We start from the raw sequence: 26,847 nt of genomic DNA on the forward strand, positions 1-26,847 counted from the left end.
CACGCGCGGTGGCTGGGCTGAATGTGGGGCTGGCTGCTAGGGCTGCGGGCGGGCTGCCGCTGGGCCCCGCTCCGCCGCGCCATGTCCGGGGGCCCCGCTCCGCCGCGCCGGCCGCGGCCGCCCAAGGACCCGCTGCGGCACCTGCGGACCCGCGAGAAGCGGCGCGGCTCGGAGCACGGCGGGCCTGGGCCCGGGCCCGGGCCCAGCGTCCTCTGCGCGCAGGTGGTGGCGGCCGGGAGCCGGGAGGCGGGCGCCGCGCTCTGCGTCTACTCCGAGTACAACTGGTGAGCGCCTGAGGCACCGGCGGGGCCCTGCGGGGCGGCGCCCTCCCCAGCCGCTGTTGCTGCCGGCCGCGCCTGGCGCCCTGCGCGCCGCGCTGCCTTGTCTCGCCTGCGCGCGCGGAGCCCTGGCCCGCGCGCTGCGGGGGGCGGCGCAGGAGCCCCGCAGTGGGCGTTCGCTGTTCCATCCGCCTCCCAAGGCGGGACGCTCCTCTGCGACCAGCCGGGTCCCTGCTGCAGGCCCTCCGCACGCGCTGGTGCTGAGCTTGTCTCCTGACGCCGGGCAAGGAAAGCTAAACTACTTCCACGTTAGAAAGGGGATGGAGTTTCAGCTAATACGTGTGCTCATCCCATCCCAGGTATCTCTTTAACTGCGGGGAAGGGGTCCAGCGCCACATGCAGGAGCACCGGTAAGCGCCCTTCCCGCCGTGTTAAACGAGAGGAATTGTGACAACGTACAGGCCGAACTTCAGTTTTCCAAAATCCAAACCTTTGTCTTGTCAGGTTAAAAGTGGCTCGGCTAGACAACATCTTTCTCACCAGCATGAACTGGGCGAATGTTGGTGGCCTATCTGGTAAGTGCAACTAGGGGGTGAATGCTGCACGGTTTGTTTAGGCCAAGTGTATTGCATCAGAGGACGGCTCCTTGCAGTTCTCCATTTTGCTGTGAAAGGCTCTTGTATGCATTTCTCATAGCCCCATCTATTTCAGGGTCTCCTTGCAGTTCCTCCAGTCTCCCTGTGGTGGGAGTGAGCGTCCCCACCCATGTATCTGGGTCCATCCTTGCCCTGTTGTACAAGGGATTCTGTATCTGTTTGCTCTTCCCTTCATAGCAATGTCCCAATATGCATCCCGTCCCTTTTCAGGTTCTTCTAATCTCTCTCCTGTCACAGGGTGTGTCCCCTCTTTTCCCCCATGGCAGCAGCGCTGTCTGCGCTCCATTTTCCTCTTCCCCTTCCAGAGTCCCCCAGGCACCACTCCTCACCAGTGGTTCTGTCTGATTTCCATTGTTTCCTCCACCTTTTCCCGGATGCCCTGTTCTCATCCTATGCCAAGAGGACTGTATGTTCTTCGCACACCATCTGACCCTGCCTAACTTGCAGCAAGGCTATCACCATGTTAATTAAGCTCTGTTAGGTGAGTAGTGCGAGAAAAAATAATATTGTACTGTTGAGCTGGAAGGTATTAGTGGGTGACATCAGCTGTGGCTCTACTTAAAAGCTATTGGAGGCTTCATGTGTTCCCTGTTTTCCCACTTTCCATTTTCTCGTCTTCCTCCGTCATCAGTAGGTTCCTGCTTATTGACGACTAGAATGTTCTCTGAAATTTTGAACTTGATCACATATGGTGGTCAAAATGTGATGTATTATAGACAGAGAAGCACTTTTAAGTGGAGCGTCTGGACTCATAAGGTTGGTCAATTAATGTGTTGGCAGAGTCTGTTATTAAACACTTGCTGCCAGCCTTGTTCCTTATGTGTTGGTTTGTTGTCTCCTCTTTACTGAGTGCACAACTGTAATATAGTATTATCCTGTTTCTGTAACGTAGCTTTAGTGCTTGTATCAGAGCAGCTAAGGTGTAAATTGTACTCAAAAAGGCATGTCTTCCTAAAGTTTCCTCCTGTAGTTGCTTATGTGAGTGGTTAGATCACCGATGTCCCCTTGAAGTTTTCCCTGATGGCTGATTATGCCCCTGATGGCTGCCACCTTACCCTCTGGGGCTTCCCTGTCCTGGGCCAGAAGCTCTTGTCTCCCCTAGCAGAGGCACAGAGTTTGTGTTACTGCCTCCTGCAGAACATGCAGCTCTGGGAGGATGCGGTTATAAGGGATACCAACCCAAAAAAGAGACCACAAAGGTATTTTAGAAGTAAATATTTGTAAACTCCCCAAATTTGGGACTTGGAAGTACTTTCTACTACAGCCTGTTTTTCTAGTGTTGATTGGGTATATAGTTTGCATTGCTGCAGTGGGTACCTGAGTGCTTTACCGGTGCTTGTGGATTTATCTTCCCACTGTCCTCATGAGGTACTCTTGGTTTTGCAAAATTGGAAGGGGTATGGGTGCAAAGAGATGAGTGGCTTATTCAAGATCACTCAAAGCAGAACCAAGGACTTGACCAAGAGCCTTAGAGGATGTTACACCTCTTTATGAAGAAAGCTGGAAATTGGACAGACAGCAGAAAGCGAGTTAAATTAGAGCCCTGCAAATCTGCAGGTATTTGCTTTGTAGTCGAGGTTATCTGCGTTCACAGATGTGGATGTCTGTTACTTGCTTTTGTCTCTAAAGATGTGGCTACAAATTCTCTATCTAGAGCCCTTCAAATTTGTGGATATCTCTTGCATAGCGACAGGCATCTGCAGATGTGGATGCAGATATCCACAGATCAATTTGCAAGTATGGATCCCAATTTTTGTATCTGCTAAGGACTGTAGTTACAGCCTTTGCTGTGGAGATGCTCCCATGAGCTGTTTCCAAAGCTTCACTCTTCCCTCTCTCTCTTCCAGGAATGATCCTTACATTAAAGGAAATAGGACTCCCAAAGTGTGTGCTCTCTGGACCACCACAACTGGTGAGTAGCTGTTTGATTTGAAAAGTGGGGAGCCTCTGAAAATCCAAGACCTTAACCTGTGGGTAAAGAGCTGCTGCTAAGTGCTGAGTGACTTTGTAAAGTGCTCCTTCCAGGAGGCATTGTTAAGGGCCATCCTGCAATTGTTTTAGTCTTATTTCAGAGTTGGCTTCATGTGGTGCACAGCTCACTTGTGAGTTGTCCAAATTGAAACTGGCTTTGGGCAGCAGCAAACTGCCACTGCTTGGGTTGCTGTTGTCTCAACTCATAGGTGAAACAGCTGTTCTCCACCTGTCTCCCTAAACAGTTTGATAGGGCAGTTCTTCACGATATTCCTTTTTAAAGCAGCAATTGGTGTTCTCTGCCAGTGTCTGAACAAGTTTTAGGCCTGGCAGGAGGCACTAGTTATATAGCTCGAGTGCTGGTCTCAGTATCTGGGCTGTTGGTTCCACTGATCAGCAGTGAATTTTTCTTACAGTATCTATGAGCATTCACCAATTGTCTGCTTGTCAAGGTGCCCTTCTCCTTGACTTTGGTATTTATTTTCCTGATCCCTGGACCAAAAAAGAGAGCGCTTGCTGGGAGGGAGAACTCTCTGGCCAGCTTGCTCACTCTGCAACTGTTCGTTTCAGAGAGATACTGCACTAAACTACTAGTGTACAAAACTGAAGGTATTTCTGACTGATCTAGTAAGAAGAAATGTAGGGGCCATTTGTCCCCCTGTAGTAGAAAGAACCTGAGGTGTGGCATAGGGCTTACAGGCAGGTCCTGCTGACATGGAAAGTTAGGAAGAGTCTGAATGCAATGTCAGGCTTTGTGACAAAGCAGATTCACTGTTGGTACATGCACTTGGCAAGAACACATGCACAATGTCAGGCTTTGTGACAAAGCAGATTCACTGTTGGTACATGCACTTGGCAAGAACGTGGCTGATGTTGCAAAAACACTCCTAAGAAGTGCAAGGCACTGGATACCCCTGTAAATATATTCCAGAAGGGTGGTGCCAGAACACCGAATACAAAATTATGGTATAAACATCTCAAAGATGAGGCAGGAACATACTGTTTTCTCTTAAAAATAAGGTGAGAGTGATCGGCTAGTTATACCTTGATCAAACTACAAGGTACAAAGTTTAATGTGGTGTCCAGTTTTCTCCTAACAGGGAGTAGAGCTTATGGGCTTCTCTGCACCTGAGTGTGAATCTTACTTCATTAAACATAAATCTTTGTGTGAAAAAGATACTTGATCTGAATAATAAGTAGGCAATGATCTCTCTTAAGGTGGTGGTTTTTTTTTTTATTTTTTTTTTTATTTATTTTTTCCCCCAGAAAAACTACCTGGAAGCTATCAAAGTGTTTTCTGGACCCCTGAAAGGAATAGACTTGAGTATGTACAACATTAATCTGTGTGTACTTGCTGTTTCTGATGTTCATATATTGTTGTGTGTACGTTTCTCTGAACAGTAGTCTTACGATGTGTAAGGAGTTAAAGGAGCACTTAAGTATGATAAGGCCATTGCAGAAAAGCTAAGTGAACTCATTTAATCTTTACTGCTGAGTCTGAGTTGGAGATACCCACATCATAGATTTCCCTTTTGGGGAACACATCTGAAGTACTGTCCCTGTTGATCATGATATTATAGGACCTCTCTTCCAGTCCTATCATAGAACAGACTCGAGAGGTCATTAAAGCCAGCCCCTGAATTCATGGCAGGATTATGTATTATCAAACCCATCCCTGACAGGCTTTTATCTAACCTGCTCTTAAAAAATCTTCAGTGACAAAGATTTCACGTACTTCTTGGACAATTTATTCAAGTGTTTCTCCATCTTGACTGGAAGGCTTTTTCTAATGGCCTAAACCACCCTTGCTGTAACTAGCACCCTTCTGGACGAATGGATGCATTGCAGAGTTCCATTATTCCTTTTTATGTTGTCTTGTGACAAATCTGTTTCTGGTCCTGTTGCAGCAAATTCATTACATGTATTACAGACAATACAACTTCCTAGTGTAATGTACTGTTTAAAGTAGATAAAATGTTAGCTGGTTATAATAAATCAACCCTTTTGGGGCTGCAGTGTAGTTTGCGTTTACTGACGTCATACTAAAAACCATCTTGCAGTTACTTGATTGCCTATTTTATTCTTCACAGTGTAAGCAGTGGTTCATAAATATGTAACACTTCTGCTCCCTATGGAGCCAGACTTCATGCTGCTCCTGCTTTAAGCGCTTCCTTGAGGTTGTATAAAGGCAGAATGGAAACTTGTAAGAATCCTGCAGCCACAGAAGCCCTGGCCTGTTTGGAGACGTGCAGTGATGGATTGCTTTAATCTCTGCTGCTTAGAGAAGTGTACTATAGTTGCTCTTTGTTGAAGTTGTGTGTATTTGTCTCTGCAGTAGTAGAGTTTCAGTGTCTGGCCTGAGGGAACTGCATGATGAGTAGCTCACATGAGAGATGCATGCTCCTTAATGTCTTTGATTTCTAGGGTTCTTTGTGAACAGCTCTGGTGTGTGAAGCATCTGTCTGTAGTAACGGTTAATACTTGATTTAGAGGGGTGAATATCCCGGCTAACCTCCCATATTTTGACTGTTCTGTTTTCAGCTGTGCGGTCCCATGCAGAGCCTGAGTACAAAGACGAGACCTTGACTGTCTATCAAGTACCTCTTGTGGGTGAGTACAGATCTGGTTTGAATGGTAGGAAACTGTCCCATGCGCCTCTGCCTGGTCCTCACAGCTGAGCCGCCACGTGCTGTCTTGGGGCAGGGACTTGCCCACAAGGTGAAATGAGTCCTTGGCTCTCCTAATGGGTCCGTGCTGGAGCTCTGTAAAGTAGCTACATGCCATCGCCAAGCTGATTGTAAAGAAATTTAATACAAAATGCTGGGCTTCTAGTTTCCTACTTCCTGCTTACTTGGAGTGGTGACCTGAAAGGACACCTAGAGGGGCATTGTAGGACAGTTTCCTGGGCTAATAAAATCGATTTTAACCCTGGTTAATCCACAGTGTTTTAGCTCAACATTGCAAATTCAATTTTTTTTTCAGTAACTTTGTTGGGAAGTCAACAATATAGAAGTCAGTGTTACAGCCACTTAGGATTGACTTACTGAGTGCAGGGGAATAGATGGAGAGTTTTTAAAATCAACCATAGAGCCTTAAATTTGACTTTATCTCCTAGTGTAGACCAGGCCTAGAACTCTGGTGTTTTCCTTCCGATGATAGTCTGTGGAAGGGAAGTGATTGGCTTTCTGCCTGCCTCTGGAATATCTACTACATTCATCTGAGAAAATGGGTCTTTGCCCATGAAAGCTTATGCTCCAAAAATCTGATGGTCTATAAGGTGCCACAGGACTTACAGTTGTTTTGCAGATACAGACTAACAAGGCTGCATCTCTGATCCATGTGATTAAGTGCATTCGTGCAAGCGACTGTACTTTAAGTACGTACTTGAGCTTGATGAGATGTTGTTCTTGGAGACTCTGCTGAGGCGAGTTCTTGAAATGAGTAATGTGCAATGTGCACAAACAAGGAAGCAGGAGCTCCGTTGTTCCCATTTAAACTGCTCAGGGGGTTTTGGAGAAATTTTCTGAATAAACTCCATTTGTGTTTTCTCATGTCTGTCTCCTGAGCAAGACTTTTTCCTCTCTCCCCCACCCCTGTGTTTGGGACAGGAAGGCAGTTAGCCAGTGAGCACCTGCTGCATCAGAGTCCCGAGAGGTCAGTACAAGGTGGAGTCAGCCATAAAAGTGCTCCAGAGACTGGATCTCCCACCACTGAGCAGCAATGTCCAGAGGACAGCAAGAGTAGAGAAGCCTCAAAGAAAACAGGTACAGGAGCTTGTATTTTCATCACGTAGTCAGAGCAAAACTGATATATTGGTGTAATTTCTTCCCTACCCAGTTATTCTTGGCGCAGATAAGAAAGGGCTGGTACACTCTGCTGAAATATCTCTTAGGGATTATTTGAGCATCGGGGAAAATGAGAGCCAGTGGCTGACTGCTGAAGCTAAACAATTCAGGGTAGAAATGAGAGGCTGGTTTTAAGTTGTTCCAATGTTTAATTCCCTTGGTACTGAGTGGATTCTGTTCCCTCAAGTTGTGAAAGCAGTCCAGGGTGTCCAGATGTCTTGGGTTTGATGGAGGAATCCCTGGGTTGGTCATCTTTGGCATGAACTGTGCAAGAGGTTGGAGTTAAATGGTCGTAATGGTCACTTGTGACTAAAGCTGCATATCTGTCACAGAGGTCATGTACTCCATGGTTTTCTGTGATCCCCAGGGCGTCTGGAGCCACCAACATGGGGCTTCAGCAGCTCTGCAGCTAGTCATTTCCTGGGTGGCCTTCGGCAGCTAAAATTTAGTCAGGTCATAGACAGGCTACAGGCTATGTGTTTTCTTACTGCCTGTTGCCTGTCTGTGACTTGTACTGATAATACCTTACTGAGAGGCCGTGCATATAAAATCACAGGAAGAGCAGGGATGGGACACTGCAGGAAATTGCCCCCTTTTGTATTAAGGAAAAAGATGTTCAAACTACATTCTCCTATGTAACTTTTTTTAAAGATGGCAACAGGAGAGTTGGCAGCAGAGACCCAACCCTGGTGGTGGCTTTCATCTGCAAAGTAAGAAGTGTCCTATGGAATAGGAATTTCGTATTCTTTTATCTAGACCAGTTTAATTACCAATACCACCTTGTAGTAGAGTTGGGGGTTTGGGTCAGTTATTCTATGCCAACATTGGTATTCAGTAACCTTGCTCTCAGATCTAGACATGGAGAATTTGGGCTGGAATGGTTCCCCTTGGCACTTGACTCTGAGAAGTTACCTACAAAAGAAAAAAACATTTTAATTTGCTCCTTCCTGAGGGCCAGAACGGTGGTATTTCTGCTTGCTTGTTACACTTGTCTTCCTTGTTTTTCCTGGAAGGCTCTGTCGGCGACTAGAGAACTGGCAGGGTTCTGAGACTACGTTGTAATTCTCTTGCTGAACACTTGAAGGAAAATCTCTTTGACTCTCCACCTCTATGGATGGGAGTGCCAGAGCCAGACCTCTGGGCAGATGAGCCACTGAAGCAGGGCAGAAAGGAACTTGATGTATCTGAGACTTAAAAAAATAAATCTGGAGGAAAGTTTCTCCTGCTGTCTCTTTTCATGGCTTAGTACAGAACCACCTAGGGTTTGAGCCACATTTTTGGCCCCCCCCTTTTTTTTTTCCATTCATGCTTAAACATTATAAAGAGGTGTGACTTGTTACATGGGAACTTTGAATGAAATGCTTCTTTCTTTTCAATTACTGTCAGCTTCACGCAAAGAAAGGGAACTTCTTGGTGGCTAAAGCAAAGGAGCTGGGCCTGCCAGTGTAAGTAAGAGAGCCCTGCCGGGGTGCTGGGTGGGGGTGGGCTCCGGTTTGTGCAAATGCTAATGTGGCCCTTGTGTTCTCATCCTTAGTGGAACTGCAGCCATTGGCCCAATCATTGCAGCTGTCAAAGATGGGAAGAGTGTCACGTTTGAAGGCAGAGAGGTACGACTTCAGTCTCGGCTATCCCAGCCAGGCTGCAGGCAGGCTTTGTAACCAGTACTCTTCATGGGGTCTAGCTCACCCAGAAGGTTGTAACTAAATGCTGCTCTATGCCAGCCACAGTCATCCCCTCTTGGATCAGCTGTGACCAGTTCAATCCTCCCATTGCTCCTGCTGTGTGGTAGGAGTGATGAACTGTCCCTTAACACGCCTCATAGTGGCAAGTGCCAGCCAAGCATGTTCCCTTGGGTTCCCTCACCTTCCTGGCAGCATGTTCCAGTTTCAAGCTTTCCCAGGCTTGTTCCTGCTAGCATTTTGTCCCAGGATCCCCTAGCTTCTTGTGGGGTCCATTCAATATCTGCTGTTACAGGTGAAGTGTAGGCAATATGTGGTTATTTCCATGTGTATCCCATGCCAACGCTGGCCCAGTTACAGCAGTTTGAGTCTGACAGCCCATGAGCTCATGGAGATGGTCAGTCCACTCTGGCAGTAGAGGTGTGTCTGTCCCAGACCCAGAGTGTCCTCACCTGACCCACTATGAACAGCAGTTATCACTGATCACGCTCATTTGCCATCTGTGGGGGGCCCCCTCCCCGGGTGGTTGAAAGGCTTTGATGTCGGGGGACAGATAAAGACTTCAGTCTTCCAGGCTAGTGACTGGTGAGGGGGATCGATCCAGCCATTGGTGTTTCTGGTAGATCCATAAATAAAATCGGTGCCCCTCAGGGCCCCACTCCCTATAGGCACTCGTGTGAGCATACCCCAGTGCCCAGTGAGGAAGCAGCTGGACTTCCCGCAGCTGAGTTGCATCCTGCTTTGTTTAGGCCATTGTCAGGGACGTTGCACCTTGTGATCCAGCAAAATCAATTCTTGGAGTAATTGCAAGACTGGGAAAGCGGGGGCCAAGTTCTGTGATGTCCCCAGCCAGTGAAGTGAGGTGGGGATCCACAGTATGTGCTGCTGCATCCTGTTGCCAAAGGGGAGCTGCCTACCCGGGCCCTTGCTGACAGCCTGTACTATGGTCTGACCACTGAATAACCCCTGTGTGCCTCACTGCAGATCCTGCCCGAAGAGGTCTGTACCCCTCCTGAGCCAGGCCCTGTGTTCATGGTAGTAGAATGTCCTCATGAAGGCTTTGTGGATGCGGTCTGTGAAAACGACATCTTCCGCAGGTACGGTGGGGTGATGGGAAAGGGAGGGTGCTCCCTGGAATATGGGGCTGTGGGGTATCAAGCTTCAGCACTTCTTTATGACAGTGAAAATCGTTAGCCTGGTTACAAATGGAATATGGTGTGCTTCGCGGGCCATGGCAGGGCCAGAGACTGAATGTACTTGTTGACAAAGCTTGCAGATAGCATCCCGAGATCCAGAGCCCCCAGAAAAGGATCAGATGAGGCACAGAAGCTGGAGCATGAGGGGTGGGGCTGTGGCAGGGTGTGCTCTGTGTAGGGTGCATGACTCTAGAACTCATTCCTCCCCAGTCTGGATATGTTATATACAAGGCATCTTGTAAGGGGTGTTTCTGGAGAAGGAGGTATTTCTTCTGTGACAGGATAACGAGCCTTGTGGATAAAGGGGAAGAAGTAGATGTAGTATACCTGGATTTTAGTAAGGCAGTTGCTACACTATCACATGACCTTATCAGTAAACTGGGGAAATGCAACCTGGATGGGGCTACTCTGATCACAGAGCGTGGTTATTAATGGTTCACAGTCATTCTGGAAGGAAACAACAAGTGGGGTCCCACAGGGAATAGTTTTGGGGCCAGTTTTGTTTAATATCTTCATCAGCAAGTTAGGTAATGGCATAGAGAGTACGCTTACCCAGTTTGCAGCTACCACCAGCCTGGGAGGGGCTGCATCTACTTTGGAGGATAGGGTCAGAATTCAAATTGTGAACAAACTGGAGAAATGGTCTTGTGGAAAAATAGGATGAAAAGTTCGATAAGGACAAAGATCCAGAGAAGAGCCACTAAAATAACTAAAGGTCTAGAAGATTAAAAGAATTGAGTTTGTTTAGTTTTGGGGGAAAAAAGGCTGAGAGGGGACATAAGAGGGGGTGTTACAGGGAGGAGGGAGAAAAATGATTGTCTTTGGCCCCTGAAGATAGGACAAAAAGCAATGGGCTTAAATTGCAGCAAGGAGGTTTAGGTTGGACATTAAGGAAGAATTTTGCAAATGTCAGGATGGATAAATACGGGAATGAATTGGCTAGGGTGGTCGTAGAATCTCCGTCACTGGCGATACGTATTTATCCAATCTGTTCTTAAATAACAGGGATGATTTATAGAACGTGCTTGCCCCTGCTGTGAGGGCAGAGCAATGGACTTGATGACCTCTTGAGGTCTCTTCCAATTCTAGTTATCTATGATGCTCTCTCTGGAGCATGTCGTCAGTTCCTGTATTTTTTAGGATTTCTGCTACTTTAGTTTTAGATAGTCGTGTGACTGGACTAAATAATATGCATCTTTGTTGTGGATTGTTACACATCTTAGTAACTGAGCTTTCAAAGGTCTTTGCGTACAATGAGCTGCTTCGCTCCTACTTTCCCGAGGTGTGATCCAGATTGATGATGATACCACCTCTTACTCCAAGTGTCTTAATGTGTTGCTGACCTGTTGTCTGGGATGCCTGCAATTTGCAACAAGCCTGTACTTGGTCAGTTTTCTCAGCAGCCCTGGTCCAACACTGGAGCACATGAGACTCGTACTGGTCTCTGTCTGCCTTGGGTAATAACAAGTAAGGAGTGACTCCTCAGCCCTGCACTTCCTCAAAATGTGTTCTAAAGTGTCCAGCCCTCTCCTGGAACAATCAGGGGGAATTAAGGTTTGTTGCTTATGTAGGACTAACATCCAGCAGTTTGTTGCTGTAACTAAAGTCACCAAACAGCTCAGTTCAAACTCAGCACTGGATTGCTCTATATTTAAGTTTTTTGACTTCTAGAGAGATTTTTACCTGAGTGTGGGGATTAAAGTCAGAAAAGGTTACAAGAGAAGAGACTTCCTGGAACCTAAAACCTGACAGACTAGGCTGGGTTCAAGGTAAAATCCCCTCACCACGTTTCTATCAGTATCGCTAACCAAGCTCCTGGGTTAGGATCTACCTTCCAAGGGGAAAAGTTGGTCCTTTTGTCTGAGGTGACAGACAGACTACAGAAAGGACTGGAATCCCAAGTTGTCTGTTGAATCTTTGAAGTGGATTGTTCAGAAGGTTTCAGCTTAGGGGCAGGCAACATGGAGCCTGCTTTGAAGGATGTATCTTATCGCTTCTTTCCCTGTTGGGGCTATCTGCTAAAATGTAAATTATTTAGTTGTTTTCAGTGCAGTTGGCTGAACATGGGCTGTTCTGAATATCACACCCACCTTGCAAAGATAATCATAGGACTGGAAGGCACCTCTAGATGTCATCAACTCCAGGGAGATGGCCATCGCAGCAGGCCTGGCTCCGAGGTGGGGAAATGATGCAGCACCGCATAGTCACCTTCTCCCTGTGTCCCCAGGAGCTGAACTTGCTGGCCACTTCTGGAGTGCAGCACAATACCCCAGCACAGGCAGACATTTTATCCTCTAGGTGTTTGCGAATTGGTTATTTGCCCCTTTATCTTCCTAGTACTGAAGTTAAGCTAGCTGGTCTGTCATTCTCTGGGCTGTTCTTACTCTCCTTTCTCAAACTGGCACTGTTCGCTCCTTTCCAGTCCTCTGGAATCTCCCCCATCGACCCTGAGTTTTCCAGAGATAATTGCTGATGGCTCAGCTAGCTCCTCCATCAGGTCTTCGGGTATTTTGGGATGCATTTAATCAGGCCCTGGTAACTTGAAGACCTCTAATTTGTTTGGGTATTTTTGGTTTTCTGATTTTTGTCAGCCTTGATTACTATTTTTGGTTCTCTGTGCCTTAAATATTGAGTCTGTTCTGGTATGGCTATGGTCTGAAGAAGTGGGTCTGTCCCACGAACATTCACTTAATAAATTATTTTGTTAAAGTGCTACTTTACTGCTTTTTTTGTTTTGATAGCATATAGACTAGCACGGCTTTCCCTCTGTTACTAAAACAAAGAAGTCATTTAGCACTTCTCCCACATCTGTGTTTTCTGTTGACACTCGTATCCCTCCAACCCCCATGCTCACTGAGTATTGGGCCTATCCTGTTCTTGGTCATTCTCTTGCTTGTGAGGAATTGTCATCCTCATATGGAGGGAGGCCATGGGGTCTATGATAAATGGCTTGTTCGAGGCTGATCTGGGTGAGTTTGGAGTAGAACCAGCTTCTGTGACTCTTAGGTCAGTGCTGTAACCTCTTCGCTGGGCTTCCTTCCTGGAGGAAATCATTTGTGCTTCATGGAGTGCTTAGTAGTAAATAAGTTCTGCAGGGGAACCTTGTCATGTCTGGGAAGGAGGCGAGATCGCTGTGTAATAGAAGTCAAGTACTGTTGTCATCTTTGATCTTCATTGTCTCTTCTAGGTACCAAGAAGGGAAGGCTGAGGGTCGTGTGGCCTTGGTTGTTCACATCACCCCAGAGACAGTGCTTCAAGACAGCCGGTACAAAGAGTGGCTGGAAAGGTATGTGACTTCTGAGTTACATTGACTTACGCTTCCTTCAAGGTTATTTAGTCACAAACTCTCTGTGATCTCTGGCTAATAACTGCTCTGGGCCTGGGCATGCATAGGGTCAGAAAGCAGTGGTTAGTTAATGGCCTCAGGTCCCCAGCAGTAGGTTGGAGCTGAAGTAATCTTGTATTTGGACATGTTTCTTACTATTCCATCTTTTTCCAGGTTTGGCTCCACAACTCAACACTTGATACTGAATGAAAATACGAACACTGTGCACTGCCTGCGCAGCCACAAGATCCAAACCCAGCTGAATCTCATTCATTCAGAAATCTTCCCACTTCTAGCCAGCCGTCAGCATCGGGTAAGAGGCTGTGCTGCGGTGCAGGGTCCGCAGAGGTGAGCTTGCACACGCTTAAATGTTGCTCCTTCTGTCTCATCTCCAGGAAGAAGAGGCCACTTTCAGCGTTCCTGTTGTACGGGGAGAATTTCTCCTGAAATACCAGCTGAGACCTAAGCCACAGTGGCAGAGGTTGATACCCTTGGTTATATGTAAACTAAAGAGAGATCTGGTCTCCTGGCTCTGGGGCACCTGTATGGGAGCAGGTTTTTTAGAAGATCTGATAATAAGCTGGGACTAAGAAGCATTCAGCACCTGAATGGTGGTGCAGCAAAGGTGTCTTGGAGTCATCCTTAGGCTCTTATTCTGGGCCAGCCTGTGCAGGGACAGACCCTTGGAGAAACTTGGGACTGCCCCTTCTACTTGTGGGGCACAGGGGTGGGGTGGTTTTCCATTGTGCTGTCCCTTAAAACCTCAAGGCCCCATTTTGCTGAGTGCTACGCAGATTTCTCGTACACTGACTCACAAACTGCAGCCCATGACTGCTTTGCAGAGGGGCTGCACGGCTTGGGGCTCACCCCCACTCCTGTCCCCCAGCGGGGAGCCCATGCTGGTGTTCCAGCCCTGTGGTGTCCCCTTCCCCCCCACCACATAAGCTCCTTGCACCAGCTTCCCACTGTGAGCAGGGGGCAGCTCTGAGTCCCCCAGGTCACATCTGGCCTTCCCAGGGCTGCGTGTTGGAGGAGCACTGTGCGCTGCCACTCCCTCTCCCAGCTGTGGGGAAATGCCGTACTGGAAAAGCCCTCATGGGGAGGGTTTCCCTGCTACACCCGTTAACCAGATTTCAGCCAATGAGAGCAGCGAAGGGCAGTACCAGGGAGTGTGGTAAGCATTTCCCCTCCTTGTGGCGGGAGAGGGTTGTGACCTGGGGCCAGGGGATTGTGGTGTAGGACCAGGTATGCTGAGGCTTGAAGGAAAGGATAGGCTCAGGTGGGGTGCCAGGTACAGGCACTGGCTGGGAGGTGCTAACCTTAGGGGGTTCCCAGCCTAGCCAGCAGGACCATCGGTCAGGCTTCCTGAAACTGGCCAAAGGGAGCAGAATGCAAAGCCCCCACTGCCTGAGGCATGAGGCCCCCACAGCCGGCTGCTTTGAGTGAATTTGCGGGGTCTGGCAGGCAAGGAGCCTCTCCAAAGCTCTGGCTGACCCGCGGGATGGTGATTTGGCAGGCCCAATCTGGCCTGTGGTGTGTATTTGGCCTGTCCTGCACTAAGACTGGGAGGTAGTGGATGTCCAAATGTATGTGCTTTGCCAGAGATTTTTCCTAGTTTTAAGGCAAGAAGGAATTATTAGATCATCTAATCCAGTGGTTGTCTGTCCAGACTGCACTGTCCCTTTTGGAAGTCTGATTTGTCTTGCATATCCCTGAGAAACCACAAGCTTACACTGCCACATACTGACCAGTCACTGACTTTCTCGTGTTGACCAGCTAATTATAAATCAAACCCACTGGAATAGAAATACGGCACTTACATTTCAGCATACAGTACCTAGAGCTGGAGAAACAAGCCATCACAGGGAATGTTACTTTGTACTGACTTTGCTAGTGCATTTTATGAAGCCTGTCAGTGTGATGAGGAGGGGGACAGAATTCCTTCCAAGCCCCACATTGTTAGGACCAAGCCCCGCCTGCCAGGCATCCTCTGTATCTCTCTTCCTCCCTGTCTCATGTCCTGTTCCCAGCTGTGGCCCATGGCTGATGGCTCTAGAGGAGGGGGGAAGTCTAAAATTTAGTTGTGGGGAAGGGGAAGGGATTCTGTTTAAACATTTAGACTTCAGTCTGTCTGTCTGCATGGCAAGGTTTCAGAGAGTTGTCAAAATATTCCTGTAGGTGCAAGATGGTGAACTCTGAAACTGGCATGGGGGAGAGAGATTTTCAGCAAATGGTGCTCTGGGCTGCCCCTGAGCTGCACAGGGCTCACTGGGACCCAGTGGAGCATGTAGCCCTTGAATCCTGGGATTGTGCAATGATTTCCTCTTTTTGGAGTTCATTCCCATTTCCCAGAGCCCATCCACCTCTGTAGTCTGCTGACAGTCCTGGATGTGAGGAGTTGCACTGTGCTTTGGAGGGTGGTAGTCTTAATGCAGATGTTTCTGGGGACTAATGAGGAAATGCTTGTGCTAGGTTCCTGTCCAATGTGTAGTTTGATGCTTTGCCCCTTAAATTAAACTCTCTTTAGCTGCCCCTCCCCCCCGTACCCTGAACTGTGGCCTGTGGATTGTTTCAGGGATATGGTTGCTGTCTGCAATTCCAGTGAATTCGTGGCTGAAGCCCTGGAGCTGCCTGGGTTTGAGGACTGTGTGAAGGAGTGCAGAGAGAGTCTGCAGGCCGGGCTTGTCAGGTCAGGTGAGGAGCATGTTGTGCAAAGCTTCTGACTGAGGCAGCAGATAGGCCTAGCGTGATAGGGGTGGTGGGTGGAGTTGGTTGGGAGCTTGGGTGAAAGAGGATGCCGCCTGGGTGAAATATTCCCATTACCCTGCGAGCTAATGAATTCTACCTATTTCTGGGTCACTTCAAGTGCCCATCAGAGTATGGGTTCATCCTCAGGGGGTTCTTCATTACTCAGCATGACACAAGCCAGTTTGCCGCCTTGGATCTTGGAGGATACTGGGCCTGGGACTCCAGCACTCCAGGGGGGCAAGATTTAATCCCTAGCAAGCTCCTGCGTTGAATTCTGCATCACTGTTGTGCTCACGCTCTGCTCAGGGCTCGTCCTCCAATAGGCTGTCCAAGTGAGAGTGTGGAAGGAGCGGCATCTGATTCACATCCGGCTGTGCACTAATGCCATTAGGTGTTGGACGCGGGCAGCGAGTCAACATCTAAACCAGCACAGCCTGTCCACTGTCCTGCCATGGGGCGTGTCCCTCCTCATTGGATGGCAGCCTGTGGCAGTGGCCACCGAGCCCAGTCCGTGCCCACCGTCGTTCTTGGTGGAGGTGCAGCGCAAGGCGCCCTGTCGTTTCACAGAGGATTTTGTTGCTGCCTTCCCACCCTCACTCCGTTAGCATTCATGCTGTGGGCAGTTTCGAAGCTGGGGGTCAGCACCCCTTTCTGTGAGCCTGTGTCAGGATCTGGAGGTTTTATGCTCAGATAATGAACTACTAACCTGGCTGGGAGCTGAACATACTGCAAAGCAGCAGGCTCTTGCCAACATTAATGCAAAGCATGTCACGTTTTCTCTAGGCAAAGCTGAGCCTTACCCAGAAATAGTCTTCCTAGGAACAGGCTCTGCAATCCCAATGAAAATCCGGAATGTCAGCTCCACGTTGATTAATACCAGGTGAGAGCTGGCGTTCTGTAGTTTTCTTTGTCAGGCATGTGGAAGCCAGGTCCTGCCGTGTCCCCCTCACTTTGGAGTTCATGGACCTGTTAGCCCTGCAGGTGCTGCAGGGCTTGGAAATGGTCCAGGCAGTGTTGAACCGAGGTCACTAGTTCAAATGGTGCTTGAGAGTTTCCCTGTAGTAGGGCAAAGTGCTTCCTGCATATGATTCTGTGACTGCCTTTGCAGGGCCAATTCAAACCCTGCTCTGACTGGTGTCAGGTGTCCCCGTTCCTGCCACCCTCTGGGCAGAGGAGAGCGAAAGTAGTGATGGAGCCTGAACTTTCAGCACTGGCCCCTGCGGAGGCACTTCCAGCTGCCTCGTTCCCGGATCACTCCCCTTGAGGTGGCGCCCAGAGCAAAGTTCATCCTCCTGGTGTGCATCCTGGCTACTGCCAGCAGTACATCTGCTTTTTCCTCTCTGCAGCTCCACCCAGTCGCTGCTTCTGGACTGTGGGGAGGGAACATTTGGCCAGCTCTGTCGCCACTATGGGGACCAGGTGGATGAAATCCTGTGCAACACAGCAGCCGTGTTTGTGTCTCACCTGCATGCCGATCATCACACGGTGAGCGGCGGCGAGTGGAGTTAAAGAAGACATTATCCCAGCTGGGCATGGGTTGTATCCACTGCGGGGATGGCAGAGTGTGCCACCATGTAAACGTTCCATGTCTGTGGCTCTGGCTCCTCCAGTGTCCCCATCAAATGTCCTGCCTTGCTTGTGCAATTGTCTTGCCTGTTCCTGGAGTGTGGGTTGTAGCCTCCCAGCTGTATCTCAGGCCAGTCTGCCCACTGTGGAGCACCCAAGCCTTGCAGAATTGTGCTCAGCTACTAACCCTGTCTCCTCTTAGCCGTGGTTCCTGCAAGCTGGGTTCAGGCCTGTGGCTGGGGCTGGGGGAGAAGACTTCGAATTTTGCAGTACCTGTTTCTATGGGGAACTCAAGCTCCCTGGGGTGTAAATTCAGCACTCATGGCTGCTTGGAATGTGCAGGTGCCCCACTCCAGGCAAGTTCATGCCAGGTCCTGATAGCTTGCCCTTTCTCCAGTGGCTGTGGGGAAGGGACAACAGAACCGGGGTACGTCTCATACTTCAGGGATTTGTCAGAGCGCTCTCAAACCACAGAGTGTTGAAGTTGAGTTTTCTCTGCTGCCAGCGCAGTGACGCAGAACTCTGAAAGGAGCTATGAGTTTCCTCCTTCCTGGCTGAAGCTGCTGTAGCTGCAGCGTTTCTCTTCTTCCTCCCCCTCCTTTGTAAGGGTGTAGTTTTCAGACATCAGGTTGTAGGGCACAGATTGATGACGAATGGGTTAATGGATCACCTCCTCTCAGCTGCTGTCAGGAGCAGAGGCTGTCTAGGCAAGGGTAACATTGGTGGGGAGGGCTATGAGGAGAGTTCCTCTCTGGAGCCGTGCCCGGCACTTCACTGAGCTGGTGGAATGGCTGGGAAGTAGGCTCTGTTAGGAAATGGCCCCATTTCAGTGAGGTGGCTTTGTCACACTGCACCTGACCGACAAAGGTGCATCTGTGTTCTCTCTTCTAGGGCTTGCTGAACATTCTGTTGCAGAGACAACGAGCTTTCGTAAGTACCGCTGTGGTTTCGCTGCCATTTAAAGCAGTGTGGGCTGGTGCAGGTGGGTGTGGTTCTGGTGACAGTGGAGCAGCACCTCCTCCCCAGACTGAGTCCTGCCCTGTGTCAGGTGTCTCACAGTCCTGACAATTCCTTGCCTGTTGTGTTCTTTTAGGCGTCCCTTGGCCGACCCGCCAGCCCACTGCTGCTGATAGCGCCCACGCAGATCATGACATGGCTACACCAGTACCACGACAACTGCCAAGAGATTCTTGGTCATGTCAAGTGAGTGCTCCTGGGCTGTCACAGGTAGTTGAGTTAATGGGAAATATTCTGGCTGTGTCCTTGTTCCCAGGTCTGGGCAAACTGCTCCCTTGCACCTGCTGCAGCACAGTAGCTGTACAGGCCAAATCTGCCGTGTTTCAGTGTATCTTTGCAATAGACAAGCACTTCAGTGCAGCAGGTCCCAGAATCTTAACAGCAGAATGTCACCTCTGTGCAAAAACTAACCAGACAGAAGGATTGATCTCAAATACGTCCCCTCGGACACTGCTCTCTTCATGCCCCCTCCTTCCCTGGGGCCTGAGCGCGCATGGGGGGTTGAGGGAGGTTGCGGCAGACGCTGATGGGGCTGGGACGTAGCTCAGAGTCAGAGTACTTGGAGGTGATTGTTCTTCGTCTTCCCCTGGACAGCATGTAGTGTTAGGTGTGTGTGTGTATATACCAAAGGCGCATGTCTGGGAGGTGCGTATTAGCAGCTGGGCAGGAGAGCGCTGACTTTCCTTCACAGAGCATTGTTTGTTCCCAACCAATCACAGTTGCAGCCTGGAGTCTGGGGAACCCAAGGGAGAGGTTCTGAGTCTGAGCCATTGCCCAGAGCAGCTCTGGGAACCGTGGCTGCGAAGAAACATCCGTTTAAGAGGATCTGCCACATCTAGTCACGTCAGCCCCTCGAAATGGGTGGTAACTAGCTGGGCAGGCGTGGGGCCCGAAGCGTGGATAATGAAACAAAATCCCCTGATGACTTCAGTACCTTATGGGGCCCCCTGGGCCAAACCTGAGCAGAAGAGTCTGGGCACTGGGAGCTTTCCCCGAGAGCCTGTGCACTAGCATCAAGCACAGATCCTTGCAGTGCAAATGCCCAGGGTAACACTGAAGCTGCTCTGGCACATGAGGCCAGTGTATCTGGCTGCGTTCCCCTGGGCCTGATCAGGATGATGCTGGCAGTTAGACTGTTCCTTTTGTTGGCTGCTGCATAAGCGCAGAGGAACTTTGATGCCCTCCAGCAGGTTCTGGCATTGAATGTTCACTCCGCTGAGTGTGTACGCATAGCATGGTGTGCCACTGGGGGGGGGCTCTGCTTATTGCTGCATCTCAGGTCCTTACGAAGGCCTGCCAACTGTCAGTGCAGGGGTTCTCTGAGGGAAATCCTATTGGCTACGTCTACACGTGCACGCTACATCGAAATAGCTTATTTCGATGTAGCGACATGGAAGTAGTCTATTTCGATGAATAACGTCTACACGTCCTCCAGGGCTGGCAACGTCGACATTCAACTTCGACATTGGGCAGCACCACATCGAAATAGGCGCTGCGAGGGAACGTCTACACGCCAAAGTAGCACAGATCGAAATAAGGGTGCCAGGAACAGCTGCAGACAGGGTCACAGGGCGGACTCAACAGCAAGCCGCTCCCTTAAAGGGCCCCTCCCAGACACAGTTGCACTAAACAACACATGATCCACACACCCGACAACTGGTTGCAGACCCTGTGCATGCAGCATGGATCCCCACCTGCAGCAGCCAGAAGCCCTGGGCTAAGGGCTGCTGCACACGGTGACCGTAGAGCCCCGCAGGGGCTGGAGAGAGAGCGTCTCTCAACCCCTCAGCTGATGGCCGACATGGCGGACCCTGCTATTTCGATGTTGCGGGACGCGGATCGTCTACACGTGCCCTACTTCGACGTTCAACTTCGAAGTAGGGCGCTATTCCCATCCCCTCATGGGGTTAGCGACTTCGACGTCTCGCCGCCTAACGTCGATTTCAACTTCGAAATAGCGCCCAACACGTGTAGCCGTAACAGGCGCTATTTTGAAGTTGGTGCTGCTACTTCGAAGTAGTGTGCACGTGTAGACGCGGCTATTGTCCCCAGGGGTCCATGTGCAAGTTCTTGTCCAATAACTCTGGTAGCAGGCCCTTACTTCCTGTGTCCTGACCCAGTGCAAGTCAAGTCCCAGCCTTGGCCCACAGGCAGTAATAGTTATGCTGTGATATGGGCCAAACAACTGATAACCAGACTTGTAATCCTGCCCCATGGCAGTTCACTTAAGATGTATCTATACAGCAGACACCCACCCCTGGCTGGTCTGTGCTGGCCAGCTGAGGTTCATGGGGCTCAGGCTGCAGGGCTATTCCACTGCTGCGTAGATTTCTGGGACCCTGCAATGTAGCCCTACAGCCTGCTCTGTAGACAGCTTCTCATCCAATGGTTTTCCAACAGGTACACGGACCTTGGTCAGAAACCCTGCCCTGGTGGGTAGTGCGTGGTGTTGGACTCGGCAACATTAATCTGCTCTCAATCAAACTGCAACCAAATTGGCAAAAGTTTCCTTTCCACTGTGCAGTTCTGAAATGGAAGCGTTTAGACTGTGGGGAGTGGGGAATGTTTGGGGGAGTGAGTAGTGATGCCAGGCTGCTGTGTTCTCACTTTGTGAGCTCAGCGCCTTCCCCTCCCTTTGGTATAATTCCTCCTTCCACCACCCCCTGGCCAGACAGGCTGGTTGCCCCATCTCAGTGGGGTGAAAGTGATGCTCCATTTCTAAGTCCTGCTGCACTGCATTGCTGTTGCCCTCTCAGTGTTTCTCTGTGCCCCCCATGGGGGGGTCGGGGGAGTGTTGCATGGTTTGAAAACCTCTGGGGGCTCTTGCTAAGTGGAAAGTGGAAATCTTGGGGGGGCGTTGCTGATTCTGTAACACCCCCCCAACACGTTGCTTCTGCCTGTCTCAGTTGAGGGTAGGCGGTAGGGTTATTGGAAAGGGGTACACAGCCCAAGAAGTTTGGAAAGCGCTGCCATGATGGAACTGGTTAGCGGGTTGGAGTGGCATTGAGCGATACAGGTCTGATGTACTTCTCCTCCTTCCCCTTCGCTAGCCCAGGCCAGTAATGAGTGTAAAGGCCTGCCAATAGCTCCTGGGGCTCTACCCACCCCTTGGCTGGGCCGAGCTGCTGGGGGATTTAACCTCCCGGATGTGTTTAGTATATAACTGGTGAACACAACTTGAGAATGTGATTCGCCATGCTGTGTGGAGTATTTCCTTGCTCTGTTCTACTGGGCGGGCTTTTCATAGACTGCCAGCATTGGCCTACTTCCGCCCTTGTCAACAGCTAGGAGCAAATCCCCATGCACTTCAGTAGGGGCAGCTTCAAGCCAATGCAGAGCACTCGGAAATCCCTGCGTGTCTAGGATGTGTAAATGCCAAGACTTTATGTCCAAGGATTGCTTCAGGTTTGGCCATTTCATACCAGGAGCTAGACTTCAATTTTTGTCAGCCAGGCTCCCCTTGTGAGCTTGGAGGCTGCCTGGAGTTCCAGGGACTTGTGACACAGACTAGGGGTCGGGAGAAGCAGTCCAACAAGGTATGGCTTTGGAAGCTGCTGAGATCTGCTTGGAATTGGCTCCTCCTAGCCCTGGGCGCTCTTTAGAGCTGTTCAGACATGGAGCTCCTGCTGGTAGGGCCACTGTGTTTGCAGAATGTCTGCTTTGTTGACTGCTGCATTAACGCAGCACAGGATGCTCTGCCCTGTCCCCAGGGCATGTTTCTTTATTGTAGTTTGGAAAGGGCAGATGTGGCTTGGGATTGCTGAATTGTACCCAGCCATTTATGAGATGGCTCAAAACTTCCATGGCCCTCCAGCAGCACAGCAAGACTTGGGCAGAGACCTTTAGAATTCTAGGGCTGGAAGGGACCTCAAGAGGCCATCTAGTCCAGCCCCCTGCCTGAAGCAGGATCAACCCCAACTAAATTATTCCAGCCAGGACTCTTTAGGTTAAGCTTTCCACTGCTTCACCACTGCCCTGGTGCAATAGAGGTCAAACAGATGGGTGTGAAACCGCCTGGGCAAGAGGGTAGGAGAATGGGGTAGCAAGGGTTCCAGGAGGGAAAAATTAAATGGAAGATGGGAAGAAGGCACTTGGTGGAGGAGTCTTTCCTGACGTGGATGTCCCAGCACAGACCTAGCAGACATGTCGTGGGAGAGCTCAGTGCCTGGCACTGGGCTGCTGTTTCTCAAGTGGAGTGTGCTGCTAAGCTAACATGGAGAACAATTTTCATTGTCATCTTGACTTCCTAAACGTCTCCCCTTTTTGCTGTGCAGTCTGATTCCTGCCAAGTTTCTGGTGGAAGGAGCAAAAGTCATTGGGCCTAAAGTTGAAGAGCTTATTAACTTGCTGCTGAAGAAATACGATTTGGCCAAGGTGAGCTGGCTGTCGGCCAGGAGAAGGCATTGAGTGAAGTGTAGGGTAACCTGCGGTGGATAACACTGTGGTCTTGTTCAGTTCCAGACTTGTGAGGTCCGGCACTGTAGACACGCCTTTGCTTGTTTGCTGGAACACAGATCTGGCTGGAAGATTGTCTATTCCGGTGACACAATGCCCTGTGAGGCCTTGGTCAAAATAGGTAAGTGGGAAATGCAGCTGGCTGAAAGTGCATGGGAATGGCTTTGCCACTAGCCTATTTAGTTGAGTGAAACATATCTGAATAAACACCCCACCCACCCCCCAACTTGCTCTTACAGGTGTAAATGTGTCTTGTGTCAGACTGCTGCAGGGCGGTGCTGTGGGGCTCCGAGTAGAAACTGTTAATTGGAGCAGCGGCGTAGCCCTGTACCTTAACCCATGGGCTACCGGTATAAGTAGCCCTAGCTAGAAAGACAAGCATTGGGTTGCATTTCTGCCTCTTTGTGGGTTCACTGCTGGAAATATGGGGGCAGAGAAACACGCTTCCCCTAATAAACATAATACCCGTTTACTTGATAAAGTTCTGTTGCTCCTGCCTCACCCTGGTATGTTCCAACAGAAGGAATATTTGATGTTATGCAGGAAAAGATGCCACGCTGCTGATCCACGAAGCAACCCTAGAGGATGGCTTGGAAGAAGAGGCAGTGGAGAAGATGCACAGGTGAGTATCTTTGGGACACAGGTTCTGTCGTCTTAGGAGTGAGACACAGAGATGGGCTTTGCCCTCTGGAGGAAGGTGATTTCTACATCCCATGCTGCTCTGGGTGTGCACAGAGCTCTGGAGAATCCCTGTTAGATGGTTTGGCCTCTTCTTGTGAACTAACTGATCTGGCAACCTCAGCACAGGGAGCTGGTACTGTCTGGGTGGGCTGGCTGGAGGAGGCTGCTCTGCTGGAGGGGCACTTGGCTGGTAGTGGGGCAAGCCCTTGGCTCAGTTCACTTTGGGGCCCATGTGAGCAGCATGTCCTGGACCCATCTGTGCATTCAGGATGCTCGACTCAGAGGGACGTGGGCATGATGCTGGGTTGTGGGAAAGGGAGCGAAAAGCTGGCCCCATGAGTGACCAGCATACGGTTGAGCCCCGTGCTCCCAGAATCCTTCCCCAAACTGGTGAGCCCAGCTCATAGCAGCTTTGCAGTCTCCTCCCTGCTGGTGTTCGAGTGCGACCTGCTCACCGTGCACCGGGTCTGCTGAGGGATGAGCTGCCTCCAGGTGCTAGCTGATAAAATGAGCTGCTCTGGCTGGCCCGCTGTGCATGTGCTGGGTAGAGGCCGGGGGTGTTGGCCCTTCACAATGCTGTCTCCAGGTGCCTTGTGGAGGGGCAGGGACCAGAGTTCTGTAACTGTCCCGGTCCCTGCTCCCTTTGCAGCACCACATCCCAGGCCATCGGGGTCGGCATGCAGATGGGCGCAGAGTTCATCATGCTCAACCACTTCAGCCAGCGCTACGCCAAGATCCCGCTCTTCAGTGGCGACTTCTCGGACAGAGTCGGGATCGCATTTGACCACATGCGGGTGAGTTGGGAGCCTGGCTGCTGCTCTCTGGGACTGGGCTGGGCGGAGAACCAGGCCCAGGCTGAACCCAGGGTGGTTGGCTTTCGGTGATCTCCCAGGAGCCATGTGTGGGGCCGGCAGTATGTCCCTCCACACTCGCCGTCACCTTAATCTCATTGTGTGCTGTGCTGGCAGCACCGGGAGTAACACAGACCTAATCCTCAGCGGGGTTGGGATTAAAGGCCTCTGGTTTCCGATAGCAAAGCAAACTGCTCCAGCCTTGCCCTGTTACAGAGCATGGCCCCTGTCTCCACTTCCAGTGCTTTCAGCTGCCAGCGCAGCACTTGTGTAGCAATTACCGCCTCCAAGCGGGTCAGTGCATCACCCAGGAAGATGCCTCTGCATGCATTGGGCCCCTCTGGACATGCTCCCCGGCGTGTGTCTCAGTGGGTCATTGTCCTCTTCAGTGTGCCCCTGCATGTCAAAGAGTAATTGCTGCTTGGTGGGATGTGTGCCCTGTGCCACCCTCCACTTTGTTGGATTCCTTTCGGGGAGCCTCTCTACATGGCAAATGCAATTCAGTGGAGACTGATTGCCCTCACTGAATTGGACAAGTGCTAAGGGCCTGAAGGCTTAGTGCATGTTGCATCTTCCCTGCCTTGTGCACAGAAGAGGTCTTGTTAGACAGTGGGGTTTCCAAGATAAATGGGGCAGAGAGGGGAGGACCCCTGCCCTAAATACACCCTGCACTCGGTGGTGGATAGATACAACACTGGAGTCCCTGGTCTAGAAAGTGTGCAGTGTGAATGGATGAGATGCCGAGTGAAAGGGAAACCCGGGCACAGAGCAGAATGCTGTTCCTCTGCCATGTGCCCACTGAGTGTCACTGAGTGGTTGCCTTTCAGGTGCGTTTTGGGGACTTTGCAGCAATCCCCAGGCTGATCCCGCCCCTGAAGGCTCTCTTTGCTGACGAGATCGTGGAAATGGAGGAGCGGAAGGAGAAGCGGGAGCTGCGCATCTTGCAAGAGGCCATCATGGCTTCAGAGAAGCTGGCAGACAGTGGAAACAAGGCCAGCAAGCCGAGCCAAGCCTTGAATAAACGAGAACGTGATGAGAACCATCAGGGAGGGCTGAGCAAGAAGCTTAAAACCACGAACTGAGACAAGTGGCATGTGTGGAAAGGTGGCTTTGAACATGCTGCGCGCCACGTGCCGTGCTCCCTTCTGGTCTTAGGGAGCAAGGAGTGCTGCAGACCCCCACAGGAGGACCGGGGGTACTGGTGGTGAAGGGCTGGCGCCTGCAGCTGCTGCATCCTTGGGGATCTGATGTTACAAGCCTACAGTAAGCAACCAGGCCCCTGGGTCATTCTGCCACAACCAATCTGGTTTCTCGCCAGTGCTACTGGACCACCTGTCAACTTGCAGCTGCTTTTCTTCCCTCTCAAGGGTTTTTATTTATTTTTGGTTTTAGACTGGAGCTGTCGAGAGTAACAGCTGTTGCAGGACAGGACGATGCTGGAGCTGTGGCCCACAGAACCCGGGGGGTGGGGGGAGCGTGCAGTGGAGTCTCCAGAGTGTGTTGGGAAAGCTCCTGCTTGCCATTTTGGGAATGTAACAATGTAAAAAAGGGTCTGAACCTGGCTGGCAAGAGGAGGTAATTCTGCAATAAAATGGACCCAATTCAGTTTCTTCTGGGGCTTGAGTAGCTTTGCAGTGTTTGTTACTAGGGTGGGTTTTCTCAGTTTGCATCCATAAGTTCTGTTCTCTAGCAGGTCCTTGATGTTGTCTTCGTCACACAGATGTGAATGATGCTGGGAGTAGCGGAGTAGCTCAGGCGTCCAAGAGAAGGAGGTGATGCCTAAGGTGGATGCTTCTCCTTTACTGCACCACTGGGAAGAGACCCAAGTGTGCAGTAGGACAACATGGCTGGTTGGACCCCATAGGACTGAGTCCCATCTAGGCAGTGGAGAAGGGGAAAGGGAAGGCTTCCAAGTGAGCTAACCCACCAGCAGGTGTGCTACTGAGAGGAGCTCGCCTCTGCTCAGTAGTGGAGCAGTTTGTCACGGGCCAGGGTTTCCATCACTGACAACTTTCAAAGCAGGATTATTGCTTTTTGCAAAAAACGTGCCGTAGCTCAAGGGAGGGGGCATTCTGTGATCTGTGGTTTATGGGAGGTCACACTAGATCATAGTGGTTCCTTGAACCTCTACATCTGTGCCATCAGACTAGCGGTGTTCCTCTTGCTCACCTCAGTGGGCTGGTTACAGCAACAGTTGTCCGCATTTGGGTGCAGACCTTGCTTAACTGCCTGGTTTAATTGGGTTTTTTCATGCACTGAAAGCTACATTTTAGCAAATAATCCTGAAGAGTGTGCTCAGGAATGGTGGCAGCAAAGCTTTAAGCATGTTGCGGTTTTCACTCAGCCTGACAATTTTAATAAACTGACTCAATGACAAGTCACTGGTGGAGCAGATGGGCTGTAACAGGGTTTCAGGTGTGAACATGTACTGACAGTATAACTCATTATTGCAAACAGTCACCTAGTGCCTCTGTTCCATGGCTCCTGTTTGGTAAATCGTCTGCTGTAACCTAATCCGCATTGTTTATTATTGGGTGGGTCTGCAGCCTTGTGTGGTGTTGAATACCTGCTCTTTGACC

The 26,847-nt window shown here is 50.3% G+C and overlaps 1 protein-coding gene across 3 annotated transcripts; it reads left to right on the top strand.

Moving 5' to 3' along the window:
• On the top strand, positions 1-26,681 carry ELAC2 (elaC ribonuclease Z 2). Of its 3 annotated transcripts, XM_075014378.1 has the most exons (24): positions 1-284; positions 638-688; positions 783-853; positions 2,782-2,846; positions 4,172-4,229; positions 5,447-5,515; positions 6,514-6,669; positions 7,402-7,460; positions 8,137-8,195; positions 8,285-8,357; positions 9,414-9,526; positions 12,813-12,911; positions 13,125-13,263; positions 13,346-13,431; positions 15,526-15,644; positions 16,482-16,578; positions 17,045-17,183; positions 18,156-18,194; positions 18,358-18,467; positions 22,556-22,655; positions 22,737-22,857; positions 23,280-23,358; positions 24,067-24,211; positions 25,096-26,669. In XM_075014378.1, the coding sequence occupies exons 1-24, from the start codon at positions 22-24 to the stop codon at positions 25,348-25,350; spliced, it is 2,565 nt and encodes an 854-aa protein (XP_074870479.1). In that variant the 5' UTR covers positions 1-21; the 3' UTR covers positions 25,351-26,669. The 3 variants fall into 3 exon arrangements, with proteins under 3 accessions (XP_074870479.1, XP_074870480.1, XP_074870481.1); XM_075014379.1 differs by lacking the exon at positions 13,346-13,431 and having other exon boundaries at positions 13,125-13,298; positions 25,096-26,681; XM_075014380.1 differs by lacking the exons at positions 1-284; positions 638-688; positions 783-853 and adding an exon at positions 1,397-1,415 and having other exon boundaries at positions 25,096-26,661.
• The last annotated feature ends 166 nt before the right edge of the window (positions 26,682-26,847 follow it).

Source organism: Carettochelys insculpta, chromosome 20 (genome assembly GCF_033958435.1).
Source record: "Carettochelys insculpta isolate YL-2023 chromosome 20, ASM3395843v1, whole genome shotgun sequence".
Taxonomy (NCBI): domain Eukaryota; kingdom Metazoa; phylum Chordata; order Testudines; family Carettochelyidae; genus Carettochelys; species Carettochelys insculpta.

Bases quoted from the DNA above. Each gene is read 5' to 3' on its own strand.
- ELAC2 (XM_075014378.1), top strand. From the start codon at position 22: ATGTGGGGCTGGCTGCTAGGGCTGCGGGCGGGCTGCCGCTGGGCCCCG. The intron at 12,912-13,124 runs GTATGTGACTTC...ATCTTTTTCCAG, and splicing joins TACAAAGAGTGGCTGGAAAG to GTTTGGCTCCACAACTCAAC. The intron at 17,184-18,155 runs GTGAGCGGCGGC...TCTCTCTTCTAG, and splicing joins TGCATGCCGATCATCACACG to GGCTTGCTGAACATTCTGTT.